Source organism: Lynx canadensis, chromosome B3 (assembly GCF_007474595.2).
Source record: "Lynx canadensis isolate LIC74 chromosome B3, mLynCan4.pri.v2, whole genome shotgun sequence".
NCBI lineage: Eukaryota > Metazoa > Chordata > Mammalia > Carnivora > Felidae > Lynx > Lynx canadensis.
Window position 1 is genome coordinate 135,782,402 of NC_044308.2, and position 22,498 is coordinate 135,804,899.

Here is a 22,498-nt window from a genome sequence, read left to right on the forward strand (position 1 = left end):
GAGATGGTATATCTTGGACTGATACAATGTTAAATGTCAATTATATCTCAATAAAACTGGAAAAAAACCTCATGCATAATCTCAGTAATAATTCCATATGACCAAAACACAACACTGCAAATAAATCAGCTTCCTCAAAAAAAAAAAAAAAAAAAAAAAAAAAAGCATGGGAATGCAAACTGGTGCAACCACTCTGGAAAACAGTATGGAGGTTCCTCAAAAACTAAAAACAGAACTACCCCACGACCCAGCAATTGCACTACTAGGCATTTATCCACAGGATACAGGTGTGCTGTTTCGAAGGGACACAGGCACCCCCAAGTTTATAGCAGTACTATCAACAATAGTCAAAGTATGGAAAGAGCCCAAATGTCCATCGATGGATGAATGGATAAAGAAGATGTGGTATATCCATACAATGGAGTATTACTCGGCAATCAAAAAGAAGGAAATCTTGCCATTTGCAACCACGTGGATGGAACTGGAGGCTATTATGCTAAGTGAAATTAGTCAGAGAAAGACAAAAATCATATGACTTCACTCATATGAGGACTTTAAGAGACAAAACAGATGAACATAAGGGAAGGGAAACAAAAATAATATAAAAACAGGGAGGGGGACAAAACAGAAGAGACTCATAAAGATGGAGAACAAACTGAGGGTTGCTGGAGGGGTGGTGGGAGGGGGGATGGGCTAAATGGGTAAGGGGCACTAAGGAATCTACTCCTGAAATCACTGTTGCACTAGATGCTAACTAATTTGGATGTAAATTTTAAAAAATAAAAAATAAAACAAGTTTTTTAAAAAAGTTAGTAATCACATAATTAACATAAAAAAATTGAATATATTATTATAAAATTAAGATCAAAATTTTCAATTGTTTTAATGTATAAGGATATATAAGTTACCATTTAAAATGTGAATTTTTTTTTAATTTTTTTTAACATTTATTTATTTTTGAGACAGAGAGAGACAGAGCATGAACGGGGGAGGGGCAGAGAGAGAGGGAGACACAGAATCTGAAACAGGCCCCGGGCTCTGAGCTGTCAGCACAGAGCCCGACGCGGGGCTCAAACTCACAGACTGTGAGATCATGACCCGAGCTGAAGTCGGACGCTCAACCGACTGAGCCACCCAGGCGCCCCTAAAATGTGAATTTTTAAGATACTTTGAGCAGAACTCTTTTATAGGTCCTAATATATTGACAAATCAATAAATATTCCAAATATGTCAAAAAAAAAAAGCGGCAGTGGTAATTAGGAAGTTGAATTATGAGTCTGGAACTCAGTACAGAGCTCTAGGCTAGAGGTAATGAAACTTGAACCTACACATAAATGTTCAATGACCTTTATTGAATTGCATATAGATGGTAACTGAAGTTGTATATGAGTGTGAGATTGCTTAGGGGAGAGGAGAGCATAGAATGAAAAGTGGAGTGGGCTTATGATTGGGCTTTCAAGGACTCCAATAGATAAAGATCTAGTAGAAGAGGATGAACTTGTCAAGGAGGCAGAGAGGCTGTATCTGTTAGGATGTGTTTTGAACTACAAGAACGTTTGTTGTTTACTTTGTTTACTTAGTAGGAAGTCTTACAGACAGCGCCACAGTATCAGGGGACTGAGATGGCGTCTTTGTGTTTCTCTTGGACTTCTCATATTTGCAAGATGGCTGTCACAGTGGGACTTGTTATATTCTTGAATAATCACATCCACAAACAGGTAACAGGATCAGTCAGGGTAATTAGAGAAAGGTCTCCTGTTGTCCCTCTTTTATCACAGAGGAAAAATGTTTCAGAAGCCCCCAGTGGATTCTCTCTTAGGTCTAACTTGTCAGGGCTGAGTCACATGGCCATCTCTAGCTGCCAGGGGCTCTGGGAATGTGTCTTGCTTTGTAGTCTGGGAATGTGTCTGGGAATGTGTCTGTGCATTGGGAGATACATGAGGAAGAAAAGGTTGTTGATAGTGTTTGAGTAGCAACAGTAGTGTCAGCTACAGGTAATAAAAGAGGGTTAGTCATGAAATCAAGGGAAGAGAGGTTTTTATTTTTTTTATTTTTTAAAATGTTTATTTTTGAGAGAGAGCATAAACAGGGGAGGGGCAGAGAGAGAGGGAGACAGAGGATCTCAAGCGGGCTCTACCCTGACTGCAGAGAGCCTGATGCAGGGCTCGAACTCACTAATCATGAGATCATGACCTGAGATGAAGTCATATACTCAATGCATTGGGCTCAACCTTCCCAGGTGCCCTGGGAAGAGAGTATTTTGAAAAGGAGACAGCGGTCAGCACTACTGAGTGCTTCTGAAGGTCAAATAAGAGGCAGATTGAAGTATGTCCATTGAATTGAATGACACAGAGGTCACTGGTGACCAAAGTGGAACCTGGTTCAGTGCTGTGATAGGGTTGGACGACAGCTTCAGGGATATGCAAAACAGGTGTCTAACTAGGTGACAAGTAAACATAGGCAAGTAAACATAGGAAAATCAAAGAAGCTTGCTGTTGCATAGCTTCTAAGAATTCCTCAACAGGGTGAAATTGGTGACTGAATGATAAAAGACTCCCATTCTAATCTATCATTCTGTTACTTGCTATTTGTTTAACCTTGGGCAAGATAGGAAACTAAGCCTGTTTCCTAACTGCAACATGGTGGTTATGAGATAATATGTATAAGACTTCTAAAACAGTACCCAGCACATAATGAACCCTCAATAAATATGAGGCTTTATTACAATCCTATTGGGCAATTTTTTATCCTATGTAGTTCTTGATCTCATTGATATGTTTATATTATATAATTATTGTTGCTAGGGATTTTCCTTAATATTTCTTTTGTTAATAAGAGGAAGGATCTCAGTAAAAAGCTTGATAAAGTCAAGGGCTTACATGATTTTTGAAATGTATGAATACTATAAGGACATAAGTAATTTTTTATTTTATTAAAATTTTTTGTTATTATTAAAAAAATTTATTATGGAGGTATAGCTGACATACAATTATATTAGTTTCAGGTGTACAACATAGTGATTCAACAATTCTGTACATTACTCAGTGTTCACTGTGATAAATGTGGTTAACATCTGTCACCATACAATATTATTACAATATTGTTGATTGTATTCCCTCTGCTGTACTTTTCATCTCTATGACTTATTTATTTTATAACTGGAAGATTCTGCCTCTTAATCCCCTTCACCTATTTTGCCCATCCTTCACTCTTCTTCCCTCTGGCACCCATCAGTTTGTTCTCTGTATTTATGAGTCTGTTTCTATTTGTTTGTTTTGATTTTTAGGTTCCACATATAAGTGAAATCATATGGTATTTGTCTTTCCTTGTCTGACTTATTTCACTTAGTGTAATATTCTCTGGTTCTGTCCATGTTTTCAGAAATGACAAGATTACATTTTTTTATGGCTGAGTAATATTCCATTGTATATATTATATCCACATCTTTATCCATTCAGCTATTGATGGACATTTAGATTGCTGCCGTATCTTGGCTTTTGTAAATACTGTTGCAATAAACATCGGGTTACATGTATCTTTTCAAATTAGTGTATTTGTTTTCTTTGGGTAAATACCCAGTAGTGGAATTACTGAATCATATGGTATTTTTCTGTTTTATTTTATTTTATTTTTTATTTTTTAAAATTTACATCCAAATTATTTAGCATATAGTGCAACAAGGATTTTAGGAGTAGATTCCTTAGTGCCCCTTACCCATTTAGCCCATCCCCCCTCCCACAACCCCTCCAGTGGTGTTTTCTATTTTTAATTTTTTGAGAACATCCATATTGTTTTCCACAAGAGTTGTACCAATTTACATTCCCATTAATGTGCACAAAGGTTCCCTTTCCTCCATGTCCTTGCCAATACTTGTTATTACTTGTCTTTGTGATGCTAGCAATTCTAACAGGTGTGAGGGTTAGCTCTTTGGGGTTTTGATTTGCATTTCTCTGATAATGAGTGATGTTGAGCATCTTTCCATGTGTCTGTTGGCTATCTGTGTGTCTGTTCAGGTCCTCTGCCCATATTTTAATAAAATTATTTGTTTTTTTGGTGTTGAATTGTGTGAATTCTTTTTATGTTTTGAGTATTAGCCCCTTATCAGACATATTACTTGCAAGTATCTTCTCCCATTTAGTAGGTCGCCTTTTTGTTTTGTTGATGGTTTCCTTTAATGTGCAAAAGCTTTTTATTTGGTATAGGCCCATTTGTTAATTTTTGCTTTTGTTGTCCTTGCCTAAGGAGACAGATCCATAAATATGTTGCTAAGGCTGATGTCCAAGAGTTTATTGCCTATGTTTTCTTTTAGGAGTTTTATGGTTTTAGGTCTCACATTTATGTCTTTAATCCATTTTGAGTTTATTCTTATTTAATTTTTAAAAATTTTTAATGTTTATTTATTTTTGAGAGAGAGAGAGAGAGACAGTGTGAGCCAAGAAGGGGTAGAGAGAGAGAGGGAGACACAGAATCCGAAGCAGGCTCCAGGCTCTAGCTGTCAGCACAGAGCCCGATGCAGGGCTCGAACCCACGAACCGTGAGGCTCCCAGGCTCCACCAGGCTCCACCATTTTGAGTTTATTCTTATGTATCTGTAAGATAGTAATCCAATTTTATTCTTTTGGAAATAAGTAACTTCTAATTTAATGATTAGAGTGTAAAGTCATACTAATATATTTTATTATATCTCAAAGGATATTTTGTCTAGTATTTACAATTCATGCTCAAATTATATTTTCTTCCTCACAGTGTATCATTGTCAATTATTGGAATGCCTCATGAAATATAAGCAAGAAGTCTGGAAAGTAAGTTTTGGGCCAAATTTAACTCATTGCCACAAACTTAATTTATATAATATAGTAAAAATTGTTTGCAAAACAAAGGTCAAATTTATTGGTGTCTTATTATTTTGGTGTGGCAGAACTTGGAGTTCTTTCCTCCCTGGTTAACTTACTATTTAAAGCAGAAATGTTACTTGACTAACACAGTAGCCTGACAGAAAAAGTAATTGAGTATCTCTTATTCTTATAATTTAGCAAATACTATGTTACATGACAGTTTTATTTAATTCAAAATGGTGCTCAAGAACCTGTCTTCTTTCAAATAGGAGATGTGAATTGTTATGAAATATGTTTTAGAAAACTATTTTTAAAATGCAGTGTTTGACAAACTGGTTTATGCTATTCTAAAATCTTTCTTTAACGTTATCCTGGATAGAGAAGAATTTGTTAAAAGACAGTGTAGTTTTGCCCATTACCTGGAGGGCGAATTAGGGAGGGCTTATTTACAGAACCAATAGGTGAATAATAAAAAATAATGTTTTAATGTGATCTCATCTGAGAAACAGACGTAGGTAATGAGATGTCAGGGAAATTAACCACCCAACCCTTCTATTGGAATTTTCACTGCTTTGGTAATATTAAGTGAGCTGTTTTTATTTTTATTTGATGATGCTAAGTGAAAATATGCTTCCTGTTTCCTTTAGGATCTTTTGTACGTGATTGCCTATGGGCCTTCACAAGTGAAACCTCCGGCTGTACAAATGTTGTTCCATTACTGGCCCAATTTAAAACCTCCTGGGGCAATAAGCGAATACAGGGGCTTGCAGTACACAGGTAAGATGAGAATAAGCCCTGGGATGCCCCATTTTAATTCTCTTCGGCCACATTTGCCTCACCTACTTATTATTATTATTTTTTTTAGTCTTGCTGGATTATATTTATGTGCCTTGCGACATTGTCGTAAACCCTTTCTGAAACTAGGTGTTGTAAAATCAATTAATGAAAATCAATTTCAAGAGCATTTATGACATTGCAGCAAATAGCCTAAGTCTTAGTCTCATTCGCTGCACACCTGGCGTGGGTGTTAACTATCGTTAAGCTGAATCAAAGGTGTGAGCAGTGAGTATTGCCGCTGGTTTGCCCACCATTTACCAAAACCTCAGCTGGCTAATTCTGCCTGGAGAAGACTTGCACGTTTGACGTTACCAGTTCATACACTAAATAAAAATTAAGTGACTGTGAGAGCCTAGTTGGACAGGAAGAGTCAACAATTGGTGAATATTTGTGTAATAACCAAGAAGTAAACGTTGAATTTAAATGTAAAGATGTATATTTACCAAACAAACAAACAAAAAAACACCTTGAGTCCTATTGTTTATGTTTGTATATTATAAAATCAAAGAAGGAACCTATGCTTAATGGAGTTTCTGATGTCCCTGCCTGCTCTGTCCCCCCACCTAGTTGTCTACATATTTTCATGAAAATAGGAGAAGTGGATATTTTGGCAAAGATAGCTTTTATTCAAGTTATTGTGAGATTGTACACTGATCCTCTGAGAATCTCCTTCTTTCTTGGTATTACTTGTCTTTCCCATGATGATTTGAGGTGATTCAAAGGGGATTTAACTTAATTCAGGTGTCTGATTTATGTTCCTGATGAAAGCCAAGTGTTAAGAGATGTAACACCTGTTTTTTGGGCTTTGATGGTCTCTGGTGGGCTTATTCTGAATTCAGAAAAAATAATATTGGCTTTAGTGGTAGCAATAATATTAATTAAAGCAATGAAGGTAAATAGTAAGTACCTTTTTAAAAAATGGAAATTGGTATCATTGGTGTTTTAAATCATGGATAGTAGAGAATATTTAAATATTGTTAAGTGGATAATTTGAATATAAAAAAAGGAAAAATTTGGAAGCGCTAATAAAATACATGAAATGGCTGGAATATTCAACTTCTCAATATATCCCTGCAATAAGCGTGACATGATGTATGAATGGGGAACCAGTATCAAATGAAATTTATCTGATGATGCCGTAAGAACCGATTCAGAACCAGACCCCATGGAGCTTAATGCAGTCTGGATATGGAAACTGATTCACTTCTTCAACAAATGTTTATAGGGTGTCGACAGGTGTTATTCTAGGCACCGAGTGGTAAAGTGATGAGAACAGACTAAAATCACTGTGTGTGGACATTTCAGTTTTCCGGGGAAGACCAGGAAACTGCTTTACAGTGTAATAGGGGCTAAGGCAGAACAAATACAAAGAGCTATGGGAATATGCAGCAGGGGCCTCTGACCTCACCCTGAGGGTGGGCAAGTTTGGGGAGGGTTAAATTGTCATGTGTCATGTGTCACTCACATGTAAGCTGACACCTGAAAGATATGCACACTCTAGATGTCAAAGGGAGAAGGGATCATGAGTGGATAAAATGCAAATTTGAGGCAGGAGGAACACATAGGTTCAGACTTGGAGGCCAGAGATAGCATGATCCTATTTAGGAACCAGAAAGGGTTATGTGCAGCCAGACAATGGAGTGACAGGAGGAGAGCAGCTAGAGATAAGCAGAAAGGCTGGCAGGGCCTGTGAAGGAGTTGGGATTTTATCCTAACAGCAAAAGGAAACCACTGACAGGTTTTAAATGGAGAAGCCGCATGATGAGATTCGCCTGTTCAGAGCATCCCAGAAGCCTGGCAGGCTGACAGCAGCTTCCGTTTACCCCTGTGACCCTATCTGCTAGGAAGAGCCAGTCAACCATGTCTCCCCAGAATAGCTCAGTCTGTGTCTACTGAGATCAGAGCTGCTCTTTCATCTTTTCTTGGCCGATCTGAACAAGATGCCTGTGTCTACCCGCATCCATTCTTCAGTCCATTGCTGTGATTGTACTTCTGTCCACCTTCATTCTTTCAAGTGTGTCATTGTGTGCCTGCTACCTGCCAGGCACTGTCCAAGGCCCTGGGGTAATGACTCTCTTGGAACCCCCATCCTAGTTGACCATGGCATTCTATGCAGGAAACAAGAGATCATGGGAAAAAAATGAATCATTCTGCTCCATGTATTACTATTGATCTAGCAATGGCTGTTTGTCAGACATTGTTCTAGCTGCTTCTGTCTCACTTAATACTTTCACCTTATCCTGACTGAACACAGTTATGGACCAGCATTATATTGGGTTTTACAGACATTTTCTCAATTAACCCTCACAAAAATCTAGGTTTTCTTATTTAAACATTATAGGTGACAAATGGGACACAGAGTTTGAGTAACATCCCTAAATTCACACAGAGAATAAGGGAGCACAGCTTGAATCTGGACTTACATTATGTTCATTGAAAACCCACATTTTTCTGTTCTAACAGTGTGACATCACTTCTTTGAATTCAGTTCTTTAATTAAACTTTAGCAGGAGCATTAGAAATTTTCTATAACAGGGGCACCTGGGTGGCTCAGTCGGTTGAGTGTCCTACTTCAGCTCAGGTCAGTGATCTCGTGGTTTGTGAGTTCGAGCCCCGCATGTGTGCTGACAGCTCAGAGCCTGGAGCCTGCTTCGGATTCTGTGTCTCCCTCTCCCCCTGCTCATGCTCTGTCTCTCTCTGTCTCTCAATAATAAAGAAACATTAAAAAATTTTTTTAAATAAAAAAAAGAAATTTTCTACAACATCTGTCACAATGAAAGATGCACTGAAGGGTATCATCAGTATTTAGTTGTTATCTGACTCTACATATACATTATTCTTAATAATAAAAGTTATAAGGATACAGAATTTCATGGGCTTGGAAACTCAAATATGAAATACTTTCTTAGGGACCAGAAGCTTTTGTATGCTTTCTGAGTGATTTATTTCTTTTTTAAAAAGTAAAATTAATTTTTTAAAAGGAAACATTGCTCTTAGAAAAATTATAGAACTATATAAGAAAGAAAAAAGAATACTACTACCCAGAGATGACCAGTGTTAACATTTTGGTGTATTTCTCTCTAGTTTTTTGATATGTATTTTAAAACGAAATAGACCTCATATTGTATATAATTATACAAGGTTTCCCTCCCAAGCTTTCATTATGACATTTTTAAGATCAGAAAAGTTCAAAGAATAACACTATGAACATATCTATAGCCACCTAGATTTAATAATTGTTAGTAATTAGCCATTATTTTAACTTTATATATGTGTATATAAATTATTTGTTGTTTTTTAAGCATAGTAACATAGGAATAATTACAGCTGATGTGAAAATCAAATAGTGAGGATTTGGCAAGATGCAATGTTTGCCTCTTTTGGGCTTATTACTATTTATCAACAACAAAAACTCCTTCAATTAGTTTGCTCATCGAATATGAGTCTTAAAGATGCAAAAATTACAAGAAGTTTCTTGGCAATGGAAATAGCCATTCTGTTGTCCTATAACACTCTGCTTCTGTGGGGGAGAAAGAAATTATTGAGTCTTTTGTTTTTGTATGTGTGTGACAGTGTCTCAACTGGTAAATAATTTAGGTCAGCACTGGTTGTTGTGTGGTTTCCATCTGAACTATGGAACAAAAGATGTAGCACAAGATCTACATCTCCAAGACAGTTTGTTGCCGAAGTGATAAAAATGAACTGAGAATAAGTACTACAAGGTTAGACTTTGGGCTAGGCTACCAGATATCTAACCTTACCTTAGTACAGTTGGATTCTTGAGTTGTATACAAGTAGAAGAAAGTCTACCAGTACTTTTATGTCATAATTTCTCCATTATTGACTTCTTATTTATCTTTTTGTTATTTTATCTCCACAAATTTAAAAAAGTATTTTAAACCTTTTGTATTTGTACTTTATACTCATATGGAAAAACACAGATTTTAGGTGTATGGGGAACATCTTCCACCATGTTTACCGCCATGATTACCTCCTCCTTCTACCCCAAAGGTAACCACTAAGTTGACCTCCAACATCCAAGATTAGTTTTGCCTATTTCTGAATTGTATATAAATGGAATCATACATTATTTGTGTGTGTGTGTCTGTGTGTATGTGCATGTGATTTGTCTATGGGTTGAGCATAAATGTGTTTTGTTCATTTTTATTGCTATATATATTCTACAGAATTAATGTACTACAGTGTACGTATTGATTTTACTATTAATGGATATTTGGGTTGTTCCAACTTTTTGGCTATTACAAGTAATGCTGCTCTGAACTTTCTTCTATGTATCTTTTGGTGTGTGCATGCACACATTTCTGTTAGATATATGCCCATGGTGGGATTGCTGGATCAAAGGGTGTGCACATATGTAATTTTTACATCTCCCCCCCCCAGCAAATATCTAACTTTAATGGATGATGGGAAACAGTTTTCCAAAAAGGGTTGTACTAAACTATATTCCTATTACCAGTATATGAGAGTTATTTTTGTCTATATTCCACATTTGGGGCAATACTTGATTTGTTTTCAAAATTTTACCTTTTACATTTAGATGTATCTGAAATTAATTTTTCTGTATGGTGTGGGGTAACGGTCAATTTTTTCCTCTATGGATAGTCAGTGGACTCAACATCATTTATTGAAAAGATTGACCTCTTCTTACTGCTTGGTACATTTTTATCATAAATCAAGTGTTTATTTAAGGATGGTTCTCTGGGGTCTTTATTTAGTTTAATTAGTATATTTTTCTTTTCCCCAAAGCCACACTGAATTAATGTAGTTTAATAATAAAACTTTATATCTTTCAGTGCAAGTCTTTCTACCTTGTTATTATTTTTCTCTTCCTTGTCTCCCCCTGATTTCTCTTCTTCCTGTTCTTTCTCCTTCTCCTTATTTTCTTCTTCCTACTTCAAAGTTATTCCTAGCTATTTGCTAAGTTAAAGAGTTAAGTTAAACACACACAAACACACCTGAACTACTAGGATTTTGACAGACATTTCCTGGAATCTATAGATCAATATGGAGAACTGACTTCTTTATAGTGTTAAATCTTCCAATCCATGTGCATAGCATATCTCATTTATTTAGACTTTCTTTACTTTCCTTCAATGCTGTTTTACAGTTTTCTGTGTAGGTGGTTTACCTATATCTCATGTAGTGTGTTCCTAGGTATTTATTTTTTTTGATGTTATTGTCAGTGATACATATTTGAAAAATTAAACTTTCTTTCTGTTTGTTGCTAGTATGTAGACATGCAGGTAATTCTTGTATATTGATTTTGTATCCAGAAACCTTGCAAAATCACTTTTTAATTATAATAATTTATTTGAAGTTAAAAAAATTCTGTGTGTGCAATTATATTACTGCTAAATAATAGCAATTTAATGTCTCCTTTTTGATCCTTAAGTCTTGTATGTCTGTTGACTTATTGCACTGGCTGAAACCTCCTTTGCTATGCTGAGTTTTAAGTTCATGGTTTCTTCTTTGACCCATGGGTCATATAGAAGGATGATGATTGATTTCTAAACATATGGGGATTTTCCTTGTGAAATTTTGTATTGATTTATAGTTTGATTCCTCTGTGGCCAGACAACATACTTTGTATTATTTCATTTCTTTAACACTTTTTACACTTTCTTTAGGGTTGAGCCCATGGTTATTTTGTAATGTTCTGTATACTTAAAAAACATCTCTTGTATTTGGTAGTTGTTTGCTACTGTGTTCTATATATGTCAAATAAATAAAATTTGTTAATTGTGTAGTTTAAAACTTCTATATCCTTATTGCATCTTTTCTTCTATTGGTTACCAAGGGTAGAATTTTAAAATCTCCTACTATGACTGTGGATTTGTGTATTCCTCCTTGTAGTTCTGCTGATATGTGCATTATTAGGTGCTTACAAATTTAGAATGCAATATTTATTTTTTTCCAACGTTTATTTATTCTTGAGAAACAGAGAGAGACAGAATGTGAGTGGGGAGGGGCAGAGAGAGAGGGAGACACAGAATCCAAAGCAGGCTCCAGGCTCTGAGCTGTCACCACAGAGCCTGACATGGGCTTGAACTCACAGACTGTAAGATCATGACCTGAGCTGAAATCAGATGCTTAATTGACTGAACCACTGAGACTCCCCAAGAATGCAATATTTTCTAGTGAATTGAAACTTATATCATTATGAAATGTATGTCTTATCTCTAGCAATGCTTATTTGTGTTAAAATCTACTTTGTCGTAGACTAATATAACTATACCAGCTTTCATGAATATAGCTGTACCAGCTTTCATGAGTGTTTGCATACTATAACTTTCCACCCTTTTATTTTCAACCATTTTACATTCTTATATTTCATGTGTGTCTTCTGAGCAGCATAGAGTTCTATATTTTAAAGTCAATTTTCATGATTTTTGCCTTTGTTTGGAGCACCTAGTCCATATATATACAATATAATTACTGGCATATTTCATTTTAAATTCACGATTTTTCTGTTTGCTTTCTATTTCTCCTGCCTTTTCTGTGTTCCCTTTTTTTCTCTCCCTTTTGCCTCTTTTGCACTGATTGAGTATATTTAAGTATTCTGTCTTTGTCTTATTGAATTATTCAATCTTCTGTAGTCTTTTAATTATTACCCTAGAGATTATACCATGCATTCTTGACATATCAGTGTCTAGTATAAAATAGTACTTTTACCGTTTCCTGTAAAATGACAGGTGATTTTAACTTTTTTTTTTTAGCCCTTCCAAACTTCCATGCTATATTCTCTATTTTTTTATAATTTTACAACATGTAATTATTATTGGTCCTTGCAGCCAATATTCATTTGATTTTCTTTTTTCTGGCTCCTCCTGCCCCTTTTTATATTTCTAAACTCCCATCTGGGATTTACTTATTTTTCCTTAATAATACGTTTTTATATTTCCTTTAGTGCCCTTCTACTGGGGATAAATTTTCTCAGTGTTTGTTTGAAAACATCTTTATTTTGCCTTTATTTTTTAAAGCTATTTTCTTAGTATATAGAATTCTATAACAGTGATTTTCTTTTCATACTTTGAAGATATTTCATGATCTTCTCATGTTCATTGTTTCTATTGAGAAGTCAGCTGTCATTGTTGCTCTTTTGAAGGTAAATTGCCTTTTGTATTTTGCATTTTTTTCTATTTTGTTGAAATTTAAAAAATATCTTTTCCCAGTTTTATTGAGAAATAATTGACATACATCAATGTAAGAGTTCAAGGCATACAGCATGATGGTTTCATTTACATATATTGCTATTATTACAGTAGCTTCAGCTAACCTCCATCATCTCATATAGATATAATATAAGGAAAAGAAAAGAGAAAAAAAAGAAAAATATTCTCCTTGTATTGGGAACTCTTAGGATTCACTCTCTTAACAACTTTCCTACATATCATCTGGCAGTGTTAACTGTATTCATCGTGTTTTACATCACATCCCTACTACTTATGTGTCTTATAACTGAAAATTTGTACTTTTTGACCACCTTCCTCTAATTCCTCCTCCCCACCCCACCTCTGGTAACCATGTCTGATCTCTTTTTCTCTTTTTCTATGATCCCACATATAAGTGAGATCATACAGTATTTGTCTTTCTCTGTCTGACCTATTTCACTTAACATAATGCCTTCAAAGTCCATCCATGTTATTGCAAATGATAGGATTTCCTCATTTTTAGTGGGCTAAATAATATTCCATTGTGTGTGTATATCACAACTTTACTCATTCATCTATTGGTGTGCACTTAAGTTATTTCCATGTCTTGGCTATTGTAAATAATGCTGCTCTTTTACATTCAGGCAGATATCATTTTGAGTTAGTGTTTTTATTTCCTTTGGATATATTCCCAGAGGTAGACTTGCTGGATCATATGATAGATTTATTTTTAATTTTGGGGGGATACTCCATATTGTTTTCCTTAGTGGTTGTACCAATTTACAATTTGACCGACAGTGCAAGGAATCCTTTTTCTCTACATCCATGTTAACATTTATTATCTCTTGTCTGTTTGATCATGGCCATTCTAACAGGCATGAGATGATACCTCACTGTGGAATTTGCATTTCCCCAGTGACTAGTGATGTTGAGCATCCTTTCATGTGCCTGTTGGCCTTTTGTATATCTGCTTTTAAAAAATGTCTATTCAGCTATTCAAGTCCTTTGTACATTTTTTAAATTGGGCTATTGTATAGATTCTTTATGTATTTTAGATTCTAATCCCTTATCAGATATATGGTTTGCAAATATTTTTTTCCATTCTGGAGGTTGTCTTTTCACTTTGTTGTTTCTTTTGCTGTACAGAAGCTTTTTAGTTTGAGGTAGTTTGATTTTGTTGCTTATGCTTTAGGTGTCATATCCAAAAAATCATTACCAAGACCCATGTTAAGGAGCTTTATTCCTATGTTTCCTTCTAGGAGTTTCGTGGTTTCAGGTCTTACATTTAACTCCTTAATCCATTTTGAGTTAATATTTGTGAGTAGTATAAGATTGTGGTTCAGTTTCATTCTTTTATATATGAATGTCAAATTATACCAGCACCATTTTATTGAAGAAATTGTCTTTGTCCATTGAAGTATTCTTGACTCCCTTGTCAAATATTAGTTGGCTGTATACGTTTCAGTTTATCTCCTGGCTTTTGATTCAGTTTCATTGGTTTATTTGTCTGTTTCTATGCAGTACCATACTGTTTTGATTCCTATAGCTTTATAATATAGTTTGAAATCAGGGAGTGTGTTGCCTCCTATTTTGTTCTCCTTTCTTAGGCTTTCTTTGTCTATTTGGGGTCTTCTGTGGTTCCATATATATTTTGGGAGTGTTTTTTCTACTTCTGTAGAAAATGCCATTGGAATCTTGATAGGGGTTGCATTGAATCTATAGATGGCTTTTGGTAGTAGTGATAGTTTAATAATTATTCCTCCAATCCATGGACATGCAATACCTTTCTATTTGTGTCTTTGGTTTCTTTAATTATTGTTTTATAGTTTTCTGTTTAGAGATTTTTCACCTCTCTGGTTAAATTTATTCCTAATAATGTTATTGTTTTCGATGCTATTGTAAATGGGATCAGTTTTTTAAATTTCTTTTTCAGAAAGTTCATTGTTAAGGTATAGAAATGTTACTTATTTTTATATGTTGCTTTTTGTATCCTGCAACTTTATTGAATTCATTGGTTAGATATAGCAGATTTTTGGTTGAGTCTTTAGGATTTTCTATATAAAAATCATGTCACCTGCAAATAGGGATAATTTTACTTCTTCCTTTCCAATTCTGATACCTTTTATTTCCTTTTCTTGCCTGATTGCTCTAGCTAGGATTTCCAGTACTATGTTGAATAGGAGTGGTGAGAATGGGCACCCTGTGTTGGTTCCGATCTTAGGGGAAAGGTTTTCAACCTCTGATTGCTGAGTATGTTGTTAACTGTTGGGCTTGTCACATATGGCCTTTAGTATATTGAGATGTTTCTGGCATGTAGTTTAAGACTTTTTATCATGAATAGATGTTAAATTTTGTCGAGGGCTTTTTATGTGTCTATTGAAATGATCATATGATTCTTTTCTTTCATTCTATTAAGTGATATATCACATTAATTGATTTGCATATGTTGAGTGATCCTTGTATCCCAGGGATAAATCCTACTTGATCATGATAAATGATACTTTTATTAGCTACCGAATTTGGTTTGCTAGTATTTGCTAGTATTGCTGACAATTTTTGCTTCTATATTATTCAGGGATATTGGCCTATAGTTTTCTTTTCTAATAGTGTCTTTTCTGGTTTTGGTATCAAGATAATACTGGCCTCATAAAATGAGTTTGGGAATGTTCTGTTCTCTTTGATTTTTTTTTGGAAGTGTTTGAGAAAGATTGGTGTTTTCTTCTTTAAATGGGAAAAGTCATCAGTGAAGCCATTTGTTTCTGGGCTTTTGTTCATTGGGCGATTTTTGATTACTAATTCAATCTCCTTACTAATAGTCTATTCAGATTTTTTATTTCTTTTTGATCCAGTCTTGGTAAGTTGTATGTTTCTAAAAATTTTTCCATTTCTTCTAGGTTGTCCAGTTTGTTGACATACAGTTGTTCACAGTAGCCTCTCACGATCCTTTGTATTTCTGGGGTATCAGTTATAATGTCTCCTTTTTCATTTAAAATTTTGTTGATTGGGGTCTTCTCTCTTTTTTCCTTGGTTAGTCTAGTTAAGGATTTGCCAGTTTTGTTTATCTTTTCAAAGAACCAACTCTTAGTTTGGTTAATCTTTTCTATTGTTTTTCTGTTATTTCACTTATTTTTGCTCTACTCTTAATTATTTCCTTTCTTCTGCTACTTGGGGCTCAGTTTTTTTCTTTTTCTAGTGGGGTTAGGTTTTTTATTTGTGATTTTTCTTGCTTCTTAATGTAGGCATTTATTACTGTGAACTTCCCTTTTAAAACTGCTTTTACCACATCTCATAGTATGTTTCCATTTGTGTCTCAGGAAACTTTTATTTTCCCTTTAATTTCTTCTGTGACCCATTGGTTGTTCAAGAGAGTGTTGTTTAATTTCCATGTGTTTATGATTTTTCCATTTTTCTTCTTGTTACTGATTTCTAGTTTCATGTTGTTGTGGTCAGAGAAGGTATGTGGTATGATTTCAATCTTCTTGAATTTGCCAAGACTTGTTTTGTGGCCTGTTTCTCTATATATGTGGCTTGTATATATGGTCTAGCTTGGAAAATGTTCCATGTGTGCTTGGGAAGAAAGTGTATTATACTGTTGTTGGCTAGAATGTTCTGTATGTCTGTCATGTTCATTTGGTCTATAGTGCTCAAATATGCAGTTCTTTATTGATTCTGTCTGGATGATCTATCCATTGCTGAGAGTAGGTTTTCTTTATTTTTTTATTTTTTATTTTTTCAGTAGCTTTACTATGATACATCTAGTTGTGATATTATTTATGTTTGTCTTTTTGGGAGGTTCATAGGACTTCTTGGCTTGATATCTCTTATCAGTTTTGGGAAATTGTCAGGCATTATCTCTCTTTTGTTGGTGTGTGTAATACTTTATTTAAAGGCATATTCCATATATAGCAAGGTGGACAAGTATCAAGTGCATGGCTGGATCAATTTTGACAAATGTATAATGCTCATTTAATCATTACCCACATAAACATAATAGAATGTTTCCATCACCCCAGAAAGTAATGGCATGACTCTTAACAGTTAATGCCCTTTCTTCCACCCTGATGTAGTCACTACTCCCGTTTATGTATAATTCCTATATTCATATAATTCAGGGATTTATATAAGTAGAGATCAAAGTATGTATTCTTTTATTTCTGACTTCTTCGCTCAACATAATGTTACTGAGATTAATTTGTATTGTTGAGGATATTAGTAGTTCTTTTTATTGTTAAAAGTAAGTATTCCACTGCATGAACATACCACAATTTTGTTTTGTTTTGTTTTGTTTTCGACTCTGATATTGATGTACATTTGGTTTGTTTTAAGTTTATGGCCAACATACATGAAGCTGCTATGAACGTTTTATACAAATCTTGTGTGGGCATATGCATTCATTTTTTTGGGTATATACTTCTAAAAGTGGAATTGCTGGGTCTTAGGGTTTATAAGAAAATTCTAAACAGCTCTGTAAAGTGTTTATGCCATTTTATATTTCACTCAACAATGTATGAGAGTTTCAGATACTATACACCCTTGCTAACACTTTGCAGTGTTTTAAATTTTAGCTATTCTGGGGGGTGTGTATCTCATTGTGGTTTTAATTTGCATTTCCTGGGTGACTGATGTGGAGTATTTTTTCATATGCTTATTGGTCATTTAGATATTTTATTTTATGAAGTACCTGCTAAAATCTTTTGCATAGGTATTAATTGGATTGTTTGCCTTTTTTTTTTTTAATCTTTATTTATTTTTGAGAGAGAGACAGCGTGTGAGCAGGGGAGGAGCAGAGAGAGAGAGGGAGACACAGAATGCGAACCATGCTCCAGGCTCCAAGCTGTCAGCACAGAGCCTGACACGGGGCTCGAACTCACGAACTGTGAGATCATGACCTGAGCCGAAGTCTGACGCTCAACCGACTGAGCCACCCAGGCGCCCTTGTTTGCCTTTTTTATTATTGTTATACAGTTGTTTCTTTTTTATGTCATCTGGTAAGAGTCATATGTTAGATTTATATTTTACAAATATTTTCTTTCAATCTAGGATTGCTGTTTTACTCTCCTAACAATGTCTTTTGATGAGCATGAGTTTTTAATTTTGATAAACTAAAATTTATCATTTTTTCATTTATGGTTAGTGACTTTTTGTTCTAAGAAATATATACCTTCTCCAAGGTCATGAAGATCGTCTCCCTTGTTTTCTTTTGGAAGCTTTTATTTTATTTTATTTTATTTATTTATTTTTTTTTAACGTTTATTATTTATTTTTGAGACAGAGAGAGACAGAGCATGAACGGGGGAGGGGCAGAGAGAGAGAGGGAGACACAGAATCGGAAACAGGCTCCAGGCTCTGAGCCATCAGCCCAGAGCCTGATGCGGGGCTCGAACTCACGGACCGTGAGATCGTGACCTGAGCCGAAGTCGGAGGCTTAACCGACTGAGCCACCCAGGCTCCCCTCTTTTGGAAGCTTTTAGTTCAGCTTGCACATTTAGGTGTATGCTTCATTTAAGTTTAATTTTTTTTTTTTTTAACATTTATTTACTGTTGAGAGAGCACGAGCAGGGGAGGGACAGAGAGAGAGGGAGACACAGACTCTGAAGCAGGCTCCAGGCTCTGAGGTGTCAGCACAGAGCCTGATGCGGCACTGGAACCCACAAACCGCTAGATCATGTCCTGAGCGGAAGTTGGACACTTAACCGACTGAGCCACCCAGGCTCCCCCATTTAAGTTTCATTTTTGTGTGTGGTAGGTATGATTCATTTATTTCCTTATGGTTTGCTCTAGCACCCGTTGTTAAAAAGTTTATCCTTTTTCTTATATTGGCTTATATTGGCCTCTTGGTCATATATATGTGAGTATATTTCTGGAGTCTATTTTGTTTCATTGATCTGAATACCAGTACAAACTATGTTAAATAATTTGGCTTTATAGTCTTGAAGTCAGATACTGCAAGTCTGTTTTTCTTCTTTGATCATCTTCCCTATTTTATGTCTAATGCATTTCCATATAAATTTTAGTATTGGCTTTCATTTCTGCAAAAATGATTCTGCTGACATTTTGATCTGTATTGTGTTAAATCTGTAATTCTATTAGGAAAAAATTGACATTGCAAAAATATGTTTTCTAATCCATGAACATGATATATTTTTTCATTATTTAAGTCTTCATTATTTAAGTCTCTCAACAGTGTTCTGTAGTTTTCAGTATAGAATTTTTGTATTTCTTTCGTTAAATTAGTTGCTAGATATTTGATTTTTTTGTTGCTGTTGTAAATGGCATTATTTAAAATATTAATTTCCATTTGTTTATTAACAGTATGCAGAAATTCAGTCAATTTTTGCGTATTCATCTTTATCCCATGACTTTGCTAAATTCAGTTATTAGTTCTAGTAGTTTGTTGGTTAGTCGTATTTTCTATATAAATGTGGTCATCTGTAAAGACAAACTTGCTACTTTCTAATTTTGTTAACATTTATTGTTGTTTGTTTGTTTCATTGCCTAGCACTTTCAGAACAATGTTGAATAGAGGTGGTAAGAATGGCCACCATTGCTTTGCTCCTAACTTTAGGGAATATTTCACCATTAAGTGTGGGTTTAGCTCTTGGGTTTTGCAGATATCCTTTATGGTCAGTTTGAAGACATTTTGTTTTATTTCCAGTTGATTGAGAGCTTTAACCAGGAAAGGTGTTATTTTTTTTTTTTACAAATACTTAGATGAACTAAAACAAGAACAACAGAGAAGAAAACAATAATAGTTATGTATATCATTGCTTTCTACCCTTGTCTTTACTATTTTCTTCCTTTTCTTTTTTTGAATTTAATTTTCTCTTCTTTCTTTTCCCTAGCTTCTTGAAGTGAAAGCTTAAATTGTTGGCTTTCAACATTAATTTTTTTCTAATTTTCCATTTAAGGTTATCAGTTTCCCTCTAAGCTCTACATTAGCTGTATCCCACAAATTTTGGTTTGTTGTGTTTTTACAATCATTGATTTAAAAATATTTAAAAATTTATAGTGCTAGATCTTTCTTTGCCTGTGTTATTTAGAAGAATATTTTCAGATATTTGGGTTCTAATAATTTTTTGTTTTGATTTCCACTGTAATTGCACTGTAATCTGAATTTTTTTTAAGACTTCAAAGATGTCATTCCATTGTTTCTGATAATGAAACAAATTATCAGACAGAAATTAGACATCATTCTTATGATTGTATCCCTAAATGTAATATATTTTTTCTCTGCCTCTTTTAAAGATTTTTTCTTGATTTTCAGTGCTTCGTAATGATACTAAATTTCATATAGTTTCATTATGATCTGCTTAAGAGTAAAGGTCTTTTTATTTATTCTACTTGAGATTCGTTGAGCTTCTTGAATCTGTGGTTTCATGTTCTTCTTCAGTGTTGGAAAAATGTTGGTTGTTATCCTCTACAGGTATTTATTGTGCCCTTTCTTTGTCACCTCTCATCTTAGGATTTAAAAAAATATTTTCTATTGTTTCAGAGGTCTGAGGTATTCCATCCCCCACTGCCCCGCTTTTGGGGAGGGGGGAAAGTTTGTCTGTGCTTTAGTTGGGTTTATATTAATCTGTCCTCAAGTTTACTAATGCTTTCTTCTTCTGTGGCCAATATTTCTTAAAAGTTATATATATTCATCTTTCTGTGCTACACTCTGAATCTTGCTTCTGACTTGTCTTCCTGTTCACTAATCCTTTAGCCTCCCGATTGTATTTTTAGTTTTGTTCACTGTATTTTTAAGTTCTAGAATTTCCATTTGGTGCTTTAAAAAAGAAATTCCAATTCCTTGTTGATCTTTTTAAACTTGTCTTTTACTTTATAGAACATATTAAGCATAGTTATTTGAAAGTTAGTTGGTTTCTGATAACTCAATTTTTGAATCTCTGAAAATTCTGATTTTATTGTTGTTTCTTTTGTTTACTTGTCTTGTGTGTGTGTGTATAAATTTATTCATTCATTATTTATACATATATATGTATTTATATTTGTATATATTATAAATTGTGTGCAAGCCGATAGAAAAACTGTAGAGCTAATTTGAGGTTTAGAAGATTATATTTCTTCAAACAGGATTTGCTTTTGCTTCTGGAAATTTTGAGGCTATGGACATTAGCAATCCAGGTCACTTTAGTGCAGCTTAAAAAAAGAAGACCTATGATCCATTCTTGAGATGATTTGAGGCTGGTTCTCAGTCCCTTTGAGGGTTGGTCTAATTCTGGTTCCCCTTTACTCTATGGTGTGGCCTTTTGAGACCTCTGCCCACGTCCTAGGGGGATTTTTAGGTCTCCCATTTTCAATTTTTGTTCCCCTAATTCAAATAGTTTGTTGAAATCTGTTCATCTTGTGGGATTGGCATATAGAGAAATAGGTAAAGAAGGAGGTGTGGCATCAAATGCCAGGTCCACCTTTTGGTGATTCCTTCTTTTTTTGGATCATGGCCCCTTAACACCCCCCTAAAGTTCTCTGTTTTTGTTGTTGTTGGTTTTGCTTTTAATCTTGTCCAGTTTTGTAATTGTTCTCAGTAGGAGAATCAGCTTAAATTAATTTGTCTGTCATTTTTGGGGAAATGGAACCTAAACTTTTTTCTTGTAATATTTTCAAGAGTGGAATGTAGGTCATATGTATTTTTTGAGTTCAGGCATATTTAAGAATGTCTTTCTATTTCTTCACACATGAAAGAAGACTGCTTCACTGTGAAAAATATGTAAATATTGCTTCATTATTTTCTGGCATTTAGAATTATAGAAGACAAATCTTAGACAAGTGTGATTTGTCTGTTATAGAAATCCTTTTGGTCGTTCTTAATTCTTGGAGATTTACTTATTAAAAAGACTTTGCTTAAGTATCTTTATGTATGAGTATCTTTTTATTGACTTTCACCAATAACGTTAAGAGTGCTTTCAGATCCCTTTTCAATCTTTTTTAGGAAATTTCTCATTAATGAAATTTTAAATTATTGCTTTTTCAAGTTGGTATGTCCCTCAGGAATACCTATAATTCATAGGTCAAATTTCATTTTCTGTACTGTGTAGCTATTCTAACCACTATTTCCCATACATTTATCTTCTATATTCTTAGCTTCTCAGGTTGGTTTACTGTGTAACTTATTTGACTCCCCGCCCCCCCCCCCCCAAATCAGCTCTATTTATTGCTTTGAATTAGGATTTCTAATTCTGCTATTTCATTTTTAGTTTAATTATACTTATCATATCTCTTGTCCAAATTCCTTTTTATCTCATTCTGTTAGCTTCCCATCTCACCATGAATTTCTGTGACTTTCTACTTCTGTTTTTATAGAGGCCATGTGTTCTTACATCAAGTTGCAGATGCTATAATACCTTCCTAAAATATTTTGACTCATAGACTAGATAATTTTCAGACATGTTTTCTCTCAAGTGTCTGCATAATATTTCCTTTCCTTTGAAGTATATGTTTGGTTGGTCCTTCACTTTTTTCTTTTTAAAATCAATTTTGCTGGTCCCATTAGTGGCCAGGTGAGTATGGACTGTGCCTCATGGTGGTGCTGTTCTGGCCCATGCAGCAGCCAGGTGGGCCTGAACCAGGACTTAAGTCCCACCAGTGGGGACCATCTTGTGCATGGCTTCCTTCTCTTCACCCTAAGGGTGCAGAGGCCTGAGCCAGGCCAGGG

General features: G+C 34.7%; 1 protein-coding gene across 6 annotated transcripts in view; it reads left to right on the top strand.

The window, feature by feature from the left end:
• UNC79 (unc-79 homolog, NALCN channel complex subunit) overlaps positions 1 to 22,498 on the top strand; it is a 267,414-nt gene that overhangs the window by 69,483 nt on the left and 175,433 nt on the right. For all 6 annotated transcript variants that reach the window (XM_030319845.1, XM_032593446.1, XM_032593447.1 and 3 more), the window contains 2 exons: positions 4,746 to 4,801; positions 5,482 to 5,611. In XM_030319845.1, the coding sequence (XP_030175705.1) occupies positions 4,746 to 4,801; positions 5,482 to 5,611 (186 nt within the window). The remainder of the gene's footprint in view (positions 1 to 4,745; positions 4,802 to 5,481; positions 5,612 to 22,498) is intronic.